Source organism: Schistosoma haematobium, chromosome 1, assembly GCF_000699445.3.
Source record: "Schistosoma haematobium chromosome 1, whole genome shotgun sequence".
NCBI classification, from domain to species: domain Eukaryota; kingdom Metazoa; phylum Platyhelminthes; class Trematoda; order Strigeidida; family Schistosomatidae; genus Schistosoma; species Schistosoma haematobium.
The window spans coordinates 42,023,469-42,044,047 of record NC_067196.1 but is presented as its reverse complement, the minus strand read 5'-3'; the positions used below and the strand labels follow the sequence as shown (position 1 = coordinate 42,044,047).

The following is a 20,579-nucleotide window of genomic DNA, read 5'->3' as shown; positions in this document are numbered from 1 at the left end:
GAAACAACCGTTCAGTATTTCCAGGTTTTCCATGGCGGCCCAGATCCACTTGATTCGTGAACGCAACTATTAAATTTTGAAATTAGCCAAAACTGTGAAAGGCTTATAGCTGAAAACTGGTAAAACCAAATATCATTGATCAAGTCCCAAAAACGAAAATTAAAGGTAAAAGGAAAATAAAACCGGTATTTATTTGCAAAAACGAAACATCTGTCAACTGCCAACTACCTTGTTAACATGTTCAATCTTTGTTTGTCTACATAATCAACAACGAAGTAAAGTCCTATGCAGTCGGGGCTTTTTTGACTTATTTTTTAAGGTAGGTTTTTTGTTTCTCTTTGCTATATTTAAACTCGGCTTAGAACATCATCTTATTTCATTTGGGTCCTTAACCCAAACTATTTTTTTACCCTGTTCATAAAACTAGCTTATTCTTGACTTGCATAAAGTGAATGGATAAGCAAGGTACTACATGGTTAATCAATTTGAAAGTATCGAGATAGTAGTTTTCTACAACAAATACTTACAAACCTAGTTCCAAGGTTTTTAAAGAGAAATTTATTGAATTTAGCTATGGGCATCCTACTGGAAGACCGATTCTTCAAGAGTTAAACGATGTAGAAGTTATCTCTTATTGGATGCATGTATGATAGGCAGGAAATGAACGACCCTAACAAACACCACTTGATGCTTAAAACTTTAGTGACTGTTTTCCAATAAGCTTTGACTCGGTCAGGCGGGACCTTTCACGAAGCTGTTAGAGTCTTTACTCTTCATATTCATGGCGTCATGCGATTGTAAGTAATGCTCATCTATATCTTTCAGTGCGATGATAGTTATCCCTGAACCTAGTTATATTTGATATTTAGTTGCAAAAGAAGTTGTAACCAACTTACTGACATCGATCCTTTTAGGTTGATGGATTTGTTGGCCACTGAAACGTAAGGTAAGACTAGCCTAGACAAGGGAATGGTCAAAGTTGAGATAGGTAGTCCAAAAGGAACAGCAGTCTTGTCTACAACCACACCAGTGGCAGCTGATCGCAATGTGATCAGTCTACCATGGGGTACTCGGATAAACGTAGGTAAAACAATCTTTTCGAAGCGACAGACAAAGTGAATTTATATTATTTCGCTAGTCCTGAATACGGATCTCGGATAGACAACAGACATCGATATTAAGACTTTCTAAAGACATAGCCAACCCTCTGTTGTCCGATTTGCACTATTGTGTGAACGTTGAAGGCAGCCAGTTTGAATGGTGCACGTGGTTTCAGAAAGACTGTTTCAGTATACGTATTCGGTGGTGGCGTTCAACTTCCGACCGGTCAGTAACTTGCGATCGTTTAGATAGAACAGGGTTTGCACCACAGGCGATCTGCTGTATAAGTTGAAAAACAAGAATGCACACAGTGAGAATATAATCTATACAGTTGTCTTAGCTCGTGTATCTATATTAACTTAGATATTTATTTTATAGTAATGAAATATCAGTGAATGTGAATTGCCTGAATTTTTATTGAAGCAAGAATAATATTTCCAGTGGTAATTGTCATTTGATTTATGTATGGGCTTTGATACTTCCCGAGTGCCCAGACCGAAGTAGGTGATTTTCTTAGGGGGCCACACCCGAAGGCTTCGACTTAAAAGTCTGATCCACAAGGCAGCGGAAAAATGTTAGGAGATGCAGTCCCATGGTAGCTCGTAACCAGCAATCGGTTCATATGCTATTTGTTCCTTCAGGATACTAGAGCCCATTTGCACCATTGGTTTGGAATCAGTTTTCCAACTTCCCTAGGTGGACCCTCCGTATCCACCAGCCCGATTAAAGCGCCGAACATTCGCTTTTTGTCCTCTCGATTTCGTAAACAATACCCCAGTGTAAAAGGCAGTGAGTAGGACTTTCGTGGGAGCGGCTGTATAGATGTGGCTATATGAGAGCATTTCGAGAGGGAGAGCGAACTCTACCCTCGACCGTACCAGGGTATTTGGGGACAATAGAGTATAAGCTCACCTATTAACGATGAATCGGATAGATTACTTGGGTAAAAATGGTCTATTTTACGGAAACTAAACGAGTTACATCTGTCCTGAAATAAAATTCATAACTTGTACTGTTAAATAACCTTGAGTCATCACTCTTGGGTATCTTTCCTTCTGGCTTAGTCTGTCCGCTAGTTTCGAGTAACTGCAAGCTCCATCTTAAAATTGGGTTCAATACTGACTCCATATATGAGAAGCTAAGATGAAATCTTTAATAACAAATAGAAAATTGGTAGGAAGCAAAAAGAAAGAGTGCTTATATTGAATAGGTTCCACCTGAATACTCTTGGAAGTATGGCAGTGATTAATGCTTCCTGACTTCTCCAGATAAAAGAATTCGTTTTCTTTGAGAATTATCTAATAAATCAACGGTCTGGTCCATCTGAAACAGTGTCTACAAAACATGGGTGGTAAATCTATGGAGTCTATTTCTTGACTTATTTACTGTCTTCACCCCATTGTGTAAGTGTACTTGACGTTGGTTATGACTAAGAATCGTTGTACAGAAGTACCCGATGGGTGTATATTTAGCTCGATAATCTTCTAAAGAATCATTTCAACTCATTGGTGGTAAATTAAGGTAAGGCTCTATCATTTTTATGACTTCAATAATTACAACACAGGCTAACTTCTGGGAATGTTTTTAATAAAGCCTCAACACTCTTGATAAAGGATAAAACTCATTTTAACCTGACTCGAGTTGTTACTTAACAACATCATCAATGTGTACAATGCTTTTAACAAAGGGAATCAGTCAGTCAGTCATCTACAACGTAGGACCAGGCACATATATGCATCGGTCCAAGTTGCTACAACTCATTGGCACAATATAAACACCAAATTCATAGAAGCTGTTACTTCAATGATAGTAGTATGTATGAAATAAGACTGCATATAAGAATATGATACAGAGAAAAAATTAGTTCGTAGAAAGAAAGGTGTAAAGTAATTTTAATTTCACAGTTTAAAGGAAGACAAAGCGTATACACGTACACCATTGTGGTTGATTCTGAGCCATGTCAAGGAAATAGTGACATTGTATCACCTGAATTCAGCGTTATTTTCAGTATAGCTCTGTTTTGTCACCTACTTAAACATATACATTTAATATGAAGTTTTACCGTTTCATTTTGTATTATATTCGTTTGAATTTTAAAAGCTTAATTTCAATATCTACTCAGTTTAAAATATATTGACAAGTTGTGTTTATTATCCCAAGTTTATTGAGTTCGTTAAAAGGTTTTCAACTAAGTCAGCTTAATGTCTTTTATTTCCTTAGTGCACTTCAATGAGTTGGCATCAGCCTGGTCTTGATGTTAGTGCGGCTCCTTTACATCAACTTACACCTCATGGTCTATTGTCAAATGAATATCTTTCTGGGTTTGATCAGAGTTCTGGTGGTATGGATTCGGAAAACGCACTCTTGACGGAGCAGCGTGCACAGTTGACAGGAAGAGAACTTCAACAACTTCTTAGTGTTGCTCACCAAAGTTTAGATGAAGCTCAGGAAAGGTATCTAAGCTCATCCCAAGAGTCATTTTTTAACTCTTAGTTATAATGTTGCAACAGCTTCACTTATAGGATCACTCACTTTGAGTTACTACGAAAAAATTCCTCATGTTCAGTAATACTTTATATCTGCTGTAGTTTAATATTTTTTCATGCTACTATGATATTATGTAAAACACAACGAAACGTTTGGTGCTCTAATTTGACGTCACCGCCTTATTGATGTTCATCACTTTACCTACATACACCTCTCCGGACTGTAGAATAACTTACATTGTTTTTACTCCAGTCTATACTTAATAACATTGTAAAGTTCAATTGTCAGCGACTTCATGGACTGATGGTATGTTTTGGTTTGGTCCTCCCTAGCTTTCTTCCAGCCCACTCTTACACTAGCAAACATCTCCCACCAAGGTAGGTGGTGGTTGGGCATACGTGTCCCAACCACCTCAGTTGATGAAGGTTTACTACCTCACCAATCTGTATCCCATCTTTACCTAGTACTCTATTCCTAACCCAGGGATCACTTACTCCGTTTCCCCAAAACACACTAGCAATTCTTCGTAGACACATGTGATCAAATACCAGTAACCTACAAAAATCCTCTATTCCTTATTGCCTTTTTCCACACCCATAAAGTGGTTCAGAGAGAATTACTACGCAGTAAACTCGTCCTTTGGTTGGCAGACGGATATCTCACCTACACCACAAGTGGCGCAATTCGGCAAAAGCCAATAGGGGACTTTGAATCTGTGCCAGGATTTCGTCAGACACCAGCCCGTCGGGACTTATAAGACTCCCAAAACAAGTGAAGTAATCGACGCACTCAACTACTCCATTCCCTATCATTAATTCAGGTGGTAAAGCAAGTCAGTCCTGAAGTAATATTTTACATTCGAAGTGAGAGAACCGCATTCCAAACATGCTTGCATTGTTGCTGAAGTTAGTCAGAATACTTTGTATTTTGTCAGCTTCATAATAAAAAGGAGTAATGTATTCACGAAGTAGTTATGTTCAAACCAAACTAAGTGGCGTTGTAACTTTTGCCCGGTAATTATTACGTGATATGATTGCTAATCAGAACACGACTTATACAATCTTAGCACCGTGCCAAACCAATGACGCGTTTATCGGTACGAGAAGCCTAGAGTCCTTATTGGTCCTTCTCATCTAGCACTGCCTGTTCAGTCCAGAACACCAATTTCAACCTCAATTTTATGAATCATATATTTCAGAAATACTTGGTTTATATACAAGCAAACCAGACCACATCATACCATAAAATGAAAAATAACAGTCATACGAGAAGATCAAGCCCAAAAAGTGGCCGTGATTGTGAAAGACTGTAATTAATAAATTGGAGATAACTTAAGAATAGTAGATCATATAATTGTATTCGATAGGTTAAATGGAAGCTTATAATAAAAGGAATATGAATGGACATCTAATATTAATCCATAAATAATCCCTAGACGTTGCCATTCATTTATTCTTCGTTAGGATATAACAAGTGGATTAAATGATTCTTTAACAGCTTAAATCGTTGGAATACTGTTTCATGTTTTAATTAAACGTTATTTCCGAAGCAAATGCTCTCTACATTTATCTAAAGTTGGTAGTGAAACTCCTTGATAAGTACAGTTTTGTGCAATGCTCGTAAGGCTACTAAATCAATGTGATAACTATGTTTACTCTCTACTTAGCAGGATTCTTTGTATCTGTTAGCAATATAATGTACATTATATTGTTGTATAATTAGTACACACATAACTTTTCATTTAGTAGGTGAAATCATTTCTCAACATCGGTTATACTTCTTTGGATACGTTTTTTTAACTTTAAGTGTGTCTATGCTAATCAGTACTAGATGACATTACAACTGTCTGGAACTAGCATTAGAATAATCGGGTTATTGTGCTGAGTCACAATAAAGGTAACTTTCTTTAAATGCGTCGGCGCAATAAAGCATATGTCCCTTAAATGAAGTTGTTCAAATTAGAGCGTTGTTTTGTTCTGTCTTCTACACGAATAGCAAAATAATATAAAACTTAATAGCGACCAATTTAAGCCTTTATGTAATTATTTAGTTCATTTGTAACTCGAGATTTTACTCACTTGCAAATATATATTTTCTTAATTTTATTCTTTGTTTTTGACACAGTTCTCTCGTCATCCCATTTGTAATATTCATTGGTTGTTTGTATTTGTCATCTTTGTTTTGTTGATTTATAGAAAACAGTCATTAAATAGTCATAGATTAAAGCCTGCTCTATACAGTGTGTTCTGTGAAATCAAGGAGAAAACAGGTAGGTTTGTACATAGTTATTATTATGTAGTTGCAAAATATTTTTTCACATTTATAACGAAATTTCGTATATTTAAAACTGTTAGTCCTTATGAGGAAGTTCGATAATATGCTGCGATGACGTTTATCAAAACTATATATACGGCTCTAGTATAGTAAATAGTACTTGTGGCCTTGTGCCCTAATGGTACCGCCAATTAGAGAACAGTGACTTATCGACCGGACCAATGACGCATAAACCCGTACGAGCAGTCTAGAGTCCTTGTCGGTCCTTCTTTCTGCCTGTTGCATCCAGAACACCAATCTCAGCCTCTGCAGTATGAACAACATATTTCAAACATACTATGTTTGTATAGAAACCAAACAGATCACATCGTACCATAAAATAGAAAATAACCTTTGTACAAGATCTAGCCAAAAGTAGCTGTGAATGTGGGAGACTGTAATTAATAGACTAGGCATAACTCAAGAATCGTATAATGATAGTCTATGGGTCAAAATAAGGCTTTTAATAAGAGGAATATGAATATGCATAGTTTAGTTGCTTAATAATTATACAACAAAAATATATGTATCGTATTGGTCCATAAATAGTTCTCAAGAGTTACCATTCATAATTCTCGACGGGATATAACAGTACTGATAAAATCCGGAAGTGGAAAGTACGAATAGATTTTCGGGTAAACACACTCAAGTTCAGTATCGAGTTGCTATGTAGCATTAATCATTAGTTGAATACCAAGCACTTTTAAAATAAAGAATATTATGCATATTCAGTCAGTTGACCACTGGTCATCGAGTATTGATAAACTATACAAATCAAACAGGAAGTCATGTTATACGATATACCAGCATTGTATTTTAAATGACCAACTAATTAAACATCATTTCTTAAATTTGCACTATTTTGTCACTTTAGGAAAATACTATCCTCATCAGATATAGAATTAAAACGAACTAAGTTAAATCTTTTTTGAACAGAATCTCTTAATATGTTGCTTTACATAGTAGACAAAAGTAGCAGCTTATAGTTTTAATGTCACAATCTTTTTGTATTGTTTACTTCTCGCAATGATGTCTAGCTCTAAGTTTGAGAAACTCAGCTGTTTCTGCTGTAGAAGATGAAGCTAATTCACCAGATCCTCAGCTTTTACGCTTGGATAAAATGTTAGTTGCTGAAGGTGTAACAGGACCTGGCGGTAGTCTGAATAATGATCTAAGTGACGGTCCTGGAGACTTGGGTGGGGGACCCGGTGATTGTAATCAAATTGAACATGCTGATTATCGCGCCAAATTGTCTCAGATTCGCCAGATATATCATGCAGAATTGGAGAAATATAAAAATGTAAGTTTTTTCAGTACCGCATCTTTATAGGATTATCAATTGCATTCTAATTTATCCTGCATAAACTAATGATCAGCCAAAAATGATGTTGTTTAGTATATAAGGTTTCCCTCACATTTGTTCTATTTTCTGATAAATAGTCGTATTAAACATAAGTGAAGCTTTATCTGATGTGTCACTAAGTACTGACTGTAGGCACTATCGATTTTCCCCCCAACTATCCTCAACGTGGTTCTTCTGGTCAGCAAAGCATACATATAAAAAAGGACTAGAAAAATACAATAATTAAAGAGCTCATCTTAGATCTAAACATAAGATTCTACTTTAACACTCCACTCCGTTTAATTAGATAAGTGTAAATATGTCTTACTTTCTGTACAAACCTGATAAGTTGTTGCCCTACTTCGCAACAATCAAGCGTAAGCATGTAAAATCAACTTGGTAGTGATCGATCCTTATAAAAGATCGTAGTTGTCTGCTTATGTTGTGACACCAAGTACATGTTAAATCTCATTAAACACCCTACAATTATTATTCTCACTCTGTTGTAAATCTCCGCAAAATTCCCATCATATCAAATCTCTGTTATCTGACATTGAAATCTGTTAGTTTTGAACACAAAATAATATCGAAAGGTCAGATAGTAATGTTGATATCATACTACATTTATCCAGTTTTAAGATTTCAAAAACCTTATTTTGGATCACACTCTGTACTAGAACCAAACTATTATACATTATGTCCCTATTCAACAACTACTCTGATGGTCCTTCTAGTGTTTTATTGATTGTGTTCATTCTAACCAGTGTTCATCTTGACTAAAGGCGATGGTAAATAACTTAGAGTAGCTCATATTTCTCCAGGTGAAATGAAATTATATACTTTTTTCATGCCTTTCTCTAACCTACACGAGTCTATATCCTAATTAGCAGATAAGTCGTCAAATAGTTACACTTCAACTTCAACTAGGCTTTCAAAGATATGATTGATATTTGTTCATAATTTGTATAGACAGGGCCATGCCAATTTATCTAGGTGTTTGTATAATTTGCACTTATTAGGTATTTCCTGGTAATACTAAATCCACTCTGTAGTTTAAGTCGTGCTCTGTTGGTTAGTAAAGGTTGGTGATTTTTGTTCCTAAAATTGGATCCGATCTCTTTAGAAGGCTTATGGGCTCTAAAAAGTTTGAAGGTCTTGTGTATAAACAACTCTAATGTCACTGGTATGGAACAAAACAGCTGCTTAGTGCACCTCATTTTTGTTCGTTGTGCAACTAGCGTAGAATTTTAATGAAAGAAACTTCCAAATAATCTTGTCTAGCGAAATAACAATAACTTAGTGAATTGTTTCCATATTCTTATTTTGAGATGAAATGACCTATACTTCGTATGAACTCAATTTTTCCACTTTGAGTCATGCTGCTTTATTCATTTATCACTTTGGATTGAATATGATTTACAATAAAAACAGTTATTCAAAAGCTTTGCAACACTAAGGGTACGTTAATAAATCATTGGACAATAGAGACACAACTCATTCTCCCTAACAATTTTATAGTGTATTCTGCTTTGCATAAAACTTTTGTTTAGTCTTTTCCATTTTATTGTTATCTTTGCTGTTAGGCGTGTGATGAATTCACAGGACATGTTATAAATTTATTGCGTGAACAGAGTCGTAGTCGACCTATAAGTCCAGCAGAAATTGAACTTATGGTTGGTATAATTCGGAGGAAGTTTCGAGCAATTGAAACACAGCTGAAACAAAGTACTTGTGAAGCAGTTATGATATTGCGATCTCGATTTTTGGACGCTAGGTAAGTTCACGGATGAATAATAGGATCTGATATGTTTTTAATGAATGTTAAAAAATTAATTTTGGGCGTTCATAACTTTTATTATTTCGATTGAAAATCCTGGTAGGTGGCTTATGCTTCATGAGGGTGTAACAGGCGTACGTAAGTGTTCTTAGATGCGGTTCATAGTTCCTTTTAAATAAGCGTTTATTGTACTAGAAACTTAAAATACTAGGCATCAATAGTTAAACTTTTGGGCTAGTGCAATGAAAAGATGGGACTCATTAGATTGTATGAATTAAAATAGTGAGTTGTTTGTTTAGAAATTCATGATTTTTTGGCATCTTTATTTATTGGTTCAGTTAGTCTTAGCATCTGGTTTCGTCATAAAGTAATTTTGATTGATTTTCCGCTCTTCAGAGGAATTAGTTTCCAATAGTTGGTTTTCAAATTAGACCGCTTCTTTCCGTTTCTTTGTGTCAGGAGCGATAGTATAGTGACTAAGATACTTGACTTTCAATTATTTGGTTACTTATTCGAATTCCTCACCGTCTACTTCGGCTTCTACAACCGGTTAGCGTCAATAAACGTTCATACAAATATTTTAGCTCAAAGCCAGGTACATAAACACGTGTTTGGTAAGTTATAAGAAAATTTAAAAATCTTGGGTGGCTTACCGTTGTTAGGGTATTTCGCTTATTATCCCAATCAAAACTACTCAACAATTTTGAGTGATTTACCTTGTTCACTCTCTATTGTAAAGAAAGGATGAACAGTTCATATTACTTTGATATGATTAGTAAATTGTAGGAATTTAGATAGTGTATATGCGCCTGTCAAATCCTGGAGGGGTCACTAGAACTTTCTGAATATCAAATATAAAACTGTTTCGTAGACTAATTTATTATGAAAGATAGTTTAAAGGTATCAAAGCAGTATCAATAAATCACTGGTGTTTCTCACTCTTGTGTTTCGAAATATACCAAATTTCGTTTAAGAATCTATCGTATCGAGGACATTCATCGCTCGGTGGTTCACTGAAGCTTTGAGACCAAAACATTTTAAACATGTACTGTAATTTTAATCAGCATTCAATCATGCTCCAGAAACAACATAGAAATCTTCCATTTCAACCAAACAACTGCGTGTTTCAGCCGTATATTTTCTTTGTTGTTTGATCAATGACTATATTACAGTGATGTGGCTACAAAACTCATTATTCTGTTGAATATCCTTTCCTTTTAGACGCAAACGTCGAAATTTCAGTAAAGAAGCTACTGAAGTACTAAATGAATATTTCTACTCTCATTTGGCTAATCCATATCCTTCAGAAGAAGCGAAAGAAGAATTAGCCAAAAAATGTGGGATAACTGTTTCACAAGTCAGTTTTCTGAAAATAATTCGCACATTTCATTTTTACAGTTTTCATTTTAATATAATATTTTGGTAGACATAAAATCGTATATATCTGTGTATGTCGTTGATATTTGTATTCTGTTTTCACTGAAGTTCAGATTTACTCATCATTGTCTCAGGCATATAAAAGTGATATTTAACAAATTACCAAGTGATGAATATTCCACTTCTTTGGCAATAACTATAATGAAACTACCATTTAAGTTCAGTAACATAACATATCCTAATGGGGACCTGTTTCATAATTACCTTCTTAATGCCATAAGTTATCCTTGTTCATTATTTGAGAAATGAATTGATACGTCATGTTTATGTGTAAATGACTCAGGATTCAAAGTCTGAAGATAATATTTTTCCGAAACTTAATGAATTTATAACGTTTTTGCTAATCACTGTTGATGACGTTTACATTTGTTATAATTATAACGTTTCAATCTACTTGATTATCACAAAATGATAAAAGCCAACTGCTTACATTCTTCATGACTCGAATTTTCGTATTGCCATATCCATTCATTTAGTCTTAATTCTTATCGGTAATACTTAAAATGTAAGTTGACATGATAGCTTTTATAAAGTCATTCCTACATATCCCAAATCTGTTCTGAAATAACATTATTAAGAAAAACTTGTATTTCATACTTTTGAACTATGGTTTGGTGGTTGGAAAAGCAAGTGATTTTCACCCAATAGGTCTCAGATTCGAACCCCGTTCAACCCATTTCGGTTTAGACAGCTATGTAGTATTACTAATCTCCATACAGACAGTTTATTTCAAAGCCAAGCACATTAACCTATACATCTTAAATAATTTACTATATAATACATCTACATTTCAAACACTATTAACATTTTTCGTTAGACTTCATCTTTCAAGGTAGAAAGTGAAGTCAGTTGTCGTTGTATTTAACTAACGTGTATTGTCTGGTTTTGTTATCAGCTTTAACCTGTGACTTTGATCTCTAAAACAAGTGTGTACATTTTGCTTGGGACATGCACATTTCAGATGTTTAGATGTGGTTCCAAAGATTGATTAACCGGTTAGCCACTAGGGTGTGTTTTTTTAATGACTGTATCGAGTGTCAATCGATAGAATAGGAAAGTGAACATTGACTCTCGTTAAATAGTTAGACCTTATCATTAGGTGTACCATTTTTTCTTCCTCTTTGCTCAGCTAGTTAGACCTGCTATTTTCATTGATTGAGTTTATGTTGTATATGTGTAAGAACTACGGATTGTTGCCCTCTTCCTCCTTTTTTATGGGGCAGTTGTAGTCAAAAGTGTTCGTAATCATGTTCTTAATACTTCTAAATTCACTTGTCTAAATGATCATAACTGTAAATTCGATTCAGTTATTGGCTCGTATTTTCATTGTTATCACCTTTTCGCTTAATCTGACTAGTCGGTAAATAATAGTTATGTTAAGGTATGATAATTTTTGCATTTTTCAAATCAATTCGTTAATTACATCTTGGTACCTAATCACTGTCAATTCTAAAAATGAATCTGAACAAGTTATTTAAAATTCTGATCTATCTGTTAAAGTTGTATTCGCACAAAGTTACACTGGTGTAGGTTAACCTATAACTCTTCCTTCTATTTATATTATTAGTAACAACATTAGAACTCTAAAATTATCAATTGTTAGTCCAATTTGCTTTTGCTGTTCCGAGTTGATTAATATGATATGTCGTACTTGAATTTCCCCATTTCAATCGTCATTTTGATGATAATTATAACAAAAGCTGATCTAGTTTAAAAATCCGTTTGCTAAAATAACAGTTATGAATCCAATTAACCATTGGACCGTTTTTCATTCTACAGGTCTCTAATTGGTTTGGAAACAAACGTATTCGGTACAAGAAGAACATTGTAAAGGCTCAAGAGGAAGCAAATATGTATGCTGCGGCAACAGCCGCGGCAGCAGCTGCTGCTGGATCTGTGGCATCTGGAACTGGTGGTCCAACATCATCTGATGAAGTTAGTACTTATTTTTAGTATTTTTGTAATAATTCGTTGCATTCAATTGTTACTTTCCTATTTAAAAATTTCGAATAAATCTTTATGGGATTTTTACTTCGAAGCTATGTGCTATATATAATGCTTCCAAAGTTAAGGGACTTTCAAAGTAGCTATTATACCTTTATCCCACTGTTTTAGTCAGTGAGTGAACTGATGGTTCAAGTTAGGAAGTCATTGTTTCGAAAGTTATGGAACTGAAATTATAACAAGGTTTTTGGGTTATTTATAAATTCTTCAAGTCCGGTGTCATTTTTTAACTGGAAAACATTACTTAGAGGAACTCGTCCATATGGGGACTCATTAGTTTTCTTGTGAATCATCTATATCACCATCAATAGTTTTTACATGAAACCTTGGAGTTCTATCTGTATGTACATTAATTGATGAACGCAGTGGTACAAATGGACCGTGATTTCGACGATCGCATTCACGTCTGTGCAAACGAATGTATTCCAAAAGGTGGCCATCATTTCATTAATCATTAAATTTGCCTGGTTATTAATTACAAAGGTACCCTAGGAGATATAGTCCTTATTTCCCCACGTGGCCAACAAAATGTCCGTAAGAACTAGTGTACGTCTCTTTTTTTCATTGATACGGTATGATTCCTCTTTCATAGTCACACAATGAGCTCTTTCTCATCCAATACCTCTTTAAATTACTCATTAGGCATTTGGGTGCTTCATGGTGTTTTACACGAAAACCTAGATATGACTGTTTCGAACCTAGAATAATTTGTTCGTATAACATACTGTTGATTTCAAAGCATTTTGCATGAAGATATGAGTGTGTGTTTAGTTGTTAATAATCCGTCTTCTAATATCTTAAGTGTAGGTCAGATTTTCTAATCATAAGCAAGCTGAATGTTGTAGCTTCTCAATTTTGAAATTAATGTTTATATATTGCATTAAATAAATGAGTTGGACGTTTTAAACCCAATTATTCACTTAGCATTAGTTAGATCTTAATTTCTTTTTTACATGGTGATTTATATCTTATTCATGTCTCATTACTTTTGTTTTTCTCTTTATTAGCATTCTGTTGGATATGGTCATCCCGGCTATGAATATGATGATTCTATGAGCCTTCAAAGACCTGTCCCTCAAATGTCCTGTCCACCTGATCATGACACTTGGATGGGTGGGGGAGGAGCTGGAGTTCTCGGACCGGGTAGTTTAGATGAACCCGACTGCAAACGCAGTAAACTTTGAGTACATCTATGCGTATGCGACAAGCTGTCCAAATAACTTCATTCACTACATTTTACAGCTGATGAATTCGCCTTGAAGTAACTTATTTGATAAGCATATATATGTATATGCATTCTCTTCATCTGTTGGTTTATGTTCCATATTTCGTTAGTTCTGTATTCCTTTAAAACATGTGTTTTATAGAGGAAATAATACCGGGTTTACGGAGTAATCCCACGCAATATATACAAGCGGCTATGTGTATTGTTATAGGCTAAATTGTCTCGGCTTTTTCTTGCCTTTTGTTCTATTCTTTTTTTCCCGTATTTTATTCTTTAGTATATTTATTTATTAATGTTCGTAAGTTCTCAGTGGTTAAGGCCTGTATCGTTTTCGTGGTCCTGTCTTTATAATACAAATATCATGTTAATTGTATTCCCTTTTTCTCTATGATGATCAAAATGAATTCGATTTTTTTGGACATTTCACTTGAAACATTAAAGCCCTAATAATACTATCTTAATTGATGTTGTCTCTGTTGTTGTTTTTTAGTCACTTATCTTTTACTCTCTGGAGGGGATGTGAAAGTGCATCAACTTCCCATTTATACTTTCGTATTACATATCTTTTGTGTCTTGTGTTTTTATTCTCTTATGGTTTAAACGGTTAATTTCTTGTCTTGAGAATTTCGCTTCACTTATTTGCTAACTATTCTCTCCTATTCACTTACATTCTTTTATACTACATTTTTTCATTCTGTAAGATGTGGGCGTGTATCTTTTAGGACTGTGTCGTAAGACGATTTTTTCTCTTTCAATTTATTTCATTTCAATAAAACAAATTGTATTACTTTCTCAGTATTGTTAATATTCTAAATAGTGGTGATTCACTAACTAAATATTCAGCTCTAAGTTTGAACTTCACTCATCTACTACGGTTTGTATGTCCAATTAGTTTTAATCGCCTTCACAAACAGTTTATCATAAAAGGCACGTATTGAAACTCATAAGCGAATCACATCATAATCTTAATTAACAGTTAAGATGTATAAAATAATTAAAATTTCATCGACAATTAATATAAATTGTCCAGCAACTGTATGCTTCATTTTATTATAAAAACAAAGTCGTTTTAAGCACTGTGAAAACTTTATTTTCAGATCGCTGAGTTTCTGTGGTATTTGACGTCTTGATACGTGGTTCTGTGTGACTTTTATTCCACTTTGATGAGTATTTTCCCAGCCTCAATAGCCATTACCACTAGGGATTTTACTCAAGCTAATTATTTGTTAATTTCCTCCATATTCTTACTTCATAACAGTGATGTTAATGTTATCATACAAGAAATACATTACAATAAGGAAATATCATATCTACTTAGTGCAAGAACAAATATGAAAAATCATTACTTTTATTATTTATTTAATTTCATCTATACTAATGATGGGGGTTTGCACAAGCGTAGACTTTCAGTTTAGCCTTGTGTGTAATTGTCAGTATACGAGTTGTAGCAACAACGAAGAAAGAAACAACTTAATTGTGGAGACAGTCTAACAATTAATGTAGAGTAAACTGTTTAAATATCAGCAATGGTTGTTGAACCAGTAACTAGATTTAAGTTAGTTTTACTGAACAATTAGTATCTGAGTTGGGAATATTAAGAAAACAAAACAGCTTGCTGAGTGGTAGGCCACTAAGATCTTATTATCAATGAGATTCAGAAATCTTATTTATGTGTCAGGAAAGTGATGCAGGCTTTATCAAACTCAAGAGTTGTTAAACTATTGTGGATTGTGTCGCGATGTTAAGTAGCTCCGACAGAGCATCTATAGTGCGCAATCAGTTGGTCAGGAAGATCGTTTTGAGTGTCTTGTTTTCCAAACACAGAAGTATTTAGTGGAATGAAAGGAATCGGAGAAATAAGATGTTTTATCTCCATAAACAGAGTACTGTGACTAAATGTATTTAAAACATTTTTACAAATTAAAACTGATTCTATTTTATATCTTCTCATTATTCAAAACAGTAAGCACTTCTGAAATTACTTTATAAATTGTCCATCAACAGGATCGCGTTATCTACAGATTGCATGGATGATGTATAATAACGGTAGTTAGCCATTTATTTCAGCTCAGCTATATAACTGGGACAATCTTAATTAATTGGGTTGAATACCAATATGTATCTATCCTGGCTTCATGATATTTCTCATTCATTATTACACTGGCTTCTCGTGTCTTTTCACCATTTCTCAGATTCTTTATGTTATGACTTTATGTCTGGCTTTTATCACGTGATTTATCCACCAATCAAAATACGACTTATATAGTCTTCGCACTGTGCCAAACCAATGACGTTCGACCGGTATGTGCAGTCTAGCGTCCTTATTGGTCCTATGTCCGCCTAGCCCGTCCACGCGAGTCCAGAACACCAAATACCAGCTTCCAATATGCGAATCGAATCATTTATTTCAGACATACTGGATTTCTATATCAATCAAACAGATCGCAACGCACCATAAAATAGGAAATAACATTTGTACACAATAAAGCCAAAAAGTGGCTATGAACGTGGGAGGTAGTAGTCAATAAACTGAACATAGCTTATGAACCGTAAGTCGTACAATAATAAATTACAGGTCAAAATAAAGCTTATAATAAGAGGAATATAAATATACATAATCTAATTATTGGATAGTTATACCATAAGAATGTATAGATAATATTAGTCATAAAGATGTCTCAGAAGTTACTCGTACTTTAATCTTCACTAAGATATAACACTTTACCTAACAATTACGTTTTATTTCTACTACTCAATCATTCTTGGAATTCTGTTTCTCATGTGATGACAGTTATTGAATTTATTCAGCATTCTCTTACAACTTGATCGGTCGATATCTACAAAATTGTTTTTATACCATACCAATTTATTCATACAATTGTACTATATTTTCTGGTGGTATGTGGTTAGTTAATTCTTTATTTTAGTCACTGAGGGGATTTCTATTACTTGGTGGTTTATGGTGAAGGAATATTTTCTTTTCAATACTGTTAGCATTTCACTGAAAGGACCTTTTGATCACTGAGAAATTCTCATCGTATTAAAACACAATTATATGGATGAAGAATAATTTTTCATCAGGTTCTAAAATTATAAATTCAAGTTAACAACCCATAAAACTTATCCACGCATCTTACCATTGTCATTATTATCATTACACTTGCTAACCTTTTTGAGAAATTTATTCAGCATCCACCCCTATCTACTATATCTAACTTAATTCAATGTATTACGTAATTTCTGATTTGTAATTACATTATTCTCTCTCTCACGCCATGTTAACCATATTTTTTTCTGATCATTTATCTCACAATTTCATTTCACTTATAAACTGATTCAAGTCAACATTTCATATTAGTCATCCAAACAATAACGATTTGATTTGATTTCATATTACAAATAGCAATCCGTGATTCACTTGTTACAATTTTAGATGGTGTACCCTGCCTTAAATCTGGCCAATTTTATGGATTATTAGTTTGGATTGTAGAAGCTGATGAGAAATTATTGAAAAGAATATACTTCGTTCATATAATTATGTTGTGAAATGACCTTTGTGTTATCTTCAACATCACACATATCTAAAAATATTCTAATAATTTCTCTTGGTAGTAAGTGTCACCAATACCTGTGTGATTTGTTTTCTTAATTCAGTTATATAAATCATTTAGTTGTAATAAACACCTGCCATCTGTATTATATGCATATGTTTGTTGATTATTTCACATTATGTTAATTAAAATCAATTTTATAAGTGATTGCGTGAATAAAAGACCACTTTCTTTGTTGTTTAGCAAGATATAAAAAACGTAATTATGAACAGTTGCAATTGGTTAGTGCCTTTCCTATTCCTCAGTTAATATATTATTTCTCAATATTGCATTTATTACGAGTACTATTTATGAGTTTAACTTTCATCCAGTTACATTATTCTTTTTTTTAAAACCAAACGTATTGTTTCTATATATCATCTAACAGTATATGAATCTTACTTTTGATTAGTTATATAGGGTTGTCGGAAATATTTTACTTGGGTAACGTTGAGTAAAGTTACTAGTCACATGGCTGACAAATTTATCTATTTTCTGTTCTATATTTATACTGATGGGCACTATATTTCATGGATACCATTTTACTTTAAATGTACTGTTTGATTCTGACCACAGCTTATAAAAGACTAAAAAGGTTAGAAAGAACGATGTATTCAACCATATACAGAGATAGATAGACCCAAAACTACTAATCCGGTGTAGTGGAAGTGTATGACATTGGATGTACCGGAACGTGGAAAAGATACTTTACTGAGGGCCTTGAGTAGGTAGTGTTTACTAAAACTATGTATCAATATCAGTTAGGTACATGTCTATATATTTTGGGAGTTTTTCGTTTGCAATGCTTGTTTATATATATATATATATATATAGGATCCATTGATACAATGTATACCATTTGTCTCCTTAATCCTTTTGCGATCAACTACTATTTATTCTTTGGTAGTCTTTGATTCTAATTAATAGACAGTATTGAAAATACTCATGTATATACAAAATAGATTTTTAAAAATATTTAGTATTCGTTTGGTGTTTTGGTTTCATGATAAGTTGTGTGTTTATACTTCATGTATAATCCCTCTATAGGCGTCGTCGTAGCTTGATGACTGGATAATTGTCGAGAACAATGCTCGTTGGACAACTATTTCATCATGAAGTGTCGTAATTTGGAAGTGATCAAATATTCGTATTAACATACTGAATGGGCGATAATCAGTTAGTTTAATCGGGACTTGAGTTTAAATAATATTGAATATGTATCAAGACGAATGGTCCACTGAGATAGACATCCAAAGAGATAAGTATTTAATCCCAGTCAGCGTATAGGTCGAGTTGAAAACATCTTTATCTCAAAAGACTGATCATCGTATAGTGAGTTGCTTTTTGTCAAATTTCGTCAGGGTTGCCAATGACTGACGCTGACCGGCAAACTAGCGAAAATCTTCCAGCAGTATGGTAAATAAGTAATTTCGGGCTTCTTGGACATATCTGATGTGTTAAATCTTTTTTAGAGTCAATATTTGACAGCTCTGGGTTAGGTATTCGCTGTTTTACGACCGTTTATCAAATCTATACACTTTCAGCACATCTTTTACCACAATTAGTGGTTGTCTGTGCTAATATTTGTATTCTGTCTGCGAGAATGATGAGTCAACTTTCATCTTGTTATTCAAGTCGACTGAATAAGAAACTACAAAAACACAGTGCTAATTAAGTTTCCACGGTAGTGTTGTTAATATTTAGTGGGATTAAGCCGCTTAGGGGCTAAGCAGTGCATGAACTAATTGTCTATAGATTATACGGCCGTCTAGTTTTGCTGTAAATTATCGTTCATAATTAGATAATTTATTTGTATATAATTTGTGGTAAATGACAAATGTATAAACTATGATCAAATATTCCATGTTTTGTTTAAATCTGTTGTAACAATACAATTACATACTTTCCGCTTGAAGTTTGAGTTCTTGCTTGCGTCTTGTCGAAGTTCTAGATTTATTTTGTTGGGCTATTACAAATTAACATTAATCGAAGAAGTCCTAATAGTTATTGGTAACCTCATGTCAGTTACTTAAAAAGTCAAGTGAATGTTAACTATAATGAAGGCTAACAACTTATTCTTTCCGTCTTAAACAAAAAGCCTCATACTTATGTGGCTTTGAGTTGTCATATATTCCCTATATTTTTAGAAAATGCTAAAAAATAACCGATGATTGTTATTCCACTACCAAATTCACTTCAAAGTAGTGCTCCTCACTGACAGCAGATAAAAATATTGCTTAGGTATTTCTTACGAAGTAATTTCTCACAATGTTTCCAATTTTTCGGTGAAACATCTTTTATAATGCACCGACAATCTCAGTTGAGCCTGCTGAGCTAAGTGAAACGTACGCAAAAAAATTTTATTAATTGCTGCTTCGTTTACAAGATTAGACGTCCTTAATAACCATTTATGTCATGAATTGTAACAATAATTTTCGTTAATAAATTGTTATCTGCAGATGAATCATTGCTCTAAATGTGATCGGATATCATGTAAATCTGTTTCCTGTTGTAAAATAACGCGAACGTCAGAGATTTTTAGACGGAAAGTAAAGTAGATTCTTTAAACGAAGAAGTGAACATTAAGACAGGTTTTATCAATGACCGAACTTCGTAAACGATGTCGTTTTCATTGTAAATATGCTAGCCCTAATGTCTCCAATGAGTGGTTTTTCAATTATTTAACTCTGATCTAGAGGTTGGAGGGTCATGGTGAAAGCTGAGATTCTCCGACAGCTACGATACCGGTCCCTCTTTGTATGATCAAGGCAATTATTATCACGTGTGTACAGAATGTTGTGAAACCTATAAAACATAGCTGAGGGAATTTGGAGATACAACCTGGCGGTGCTTGGAGAAAGTAAAACCTATTGGGCTCATGATGAATAGGAAAGATCAGCTTTGTTAGAAGGATTGTTGTTTTGTGTTCGTAATGAAGAACAAACCTCGCATATAAGAAGAGTTGCGCTGAAACTTCTAACAAAGGCACGAAAAGTACTTATAGGATAGGAATGTATAGCCAGTGAAATTTCTGGGCACTGGCCACATCATCAAGCATTCAGGTCACTGAAATTAGGATGGTTTACGGTCCCCGTCAAGGTCATGCACAATCAATGCGTAATGGTTGATCGTAAGCCATGAACGTGCCCATGTGGCAGTGGACGTCTTCGTTCTCATGTACCCTCTCCTACTAACATACTTCTGTTAAAACTTCGTTTATGTTGTACAGTCATCAGAGTAGCCGTAGTACCTGGGTTCGGTGGAAGGGTAATCCACATTAGATACCTAACAATAATTTTGACT

General features: G+C 34.1%; 1 protein-coding gene across 1 annotated transcript; it reads left to right on the top strand.

The window, feature by feature from the left end:
• Window positions 1–259: 259 nt before the first annotated feature.
• Window positions 260–18,689, top strand: PBX3 (Pre-B-cell leukemia transcription factor 3). The gene is made up of 8 exons (XM_051218247.1): window positions 260–319; window positions 3,322–3,554; window positions 5,784–5,857; window positions 6,939–7,201; window positions 8,827–9,017; window positions 10,242–10,377; window positions 12,237–12,392; window positions 13,469–18,689. The coding sequence occupies exons 2-8, from the start codon at window positions 3,445–3,447 to the stop codon at window positions 13,643–13,645; spliced, it is 1,107 nt and encodes a 368-aa protein (XP_051074091.1). The 5' UTR covers window positions 260–319; window positions 3,322–3,444; the 3' UTR covers window positions 13,646–18,689.
• The last annotated feature ends 1,890 nt before the right edge of the window (window positions 18,690–20,579 follow it).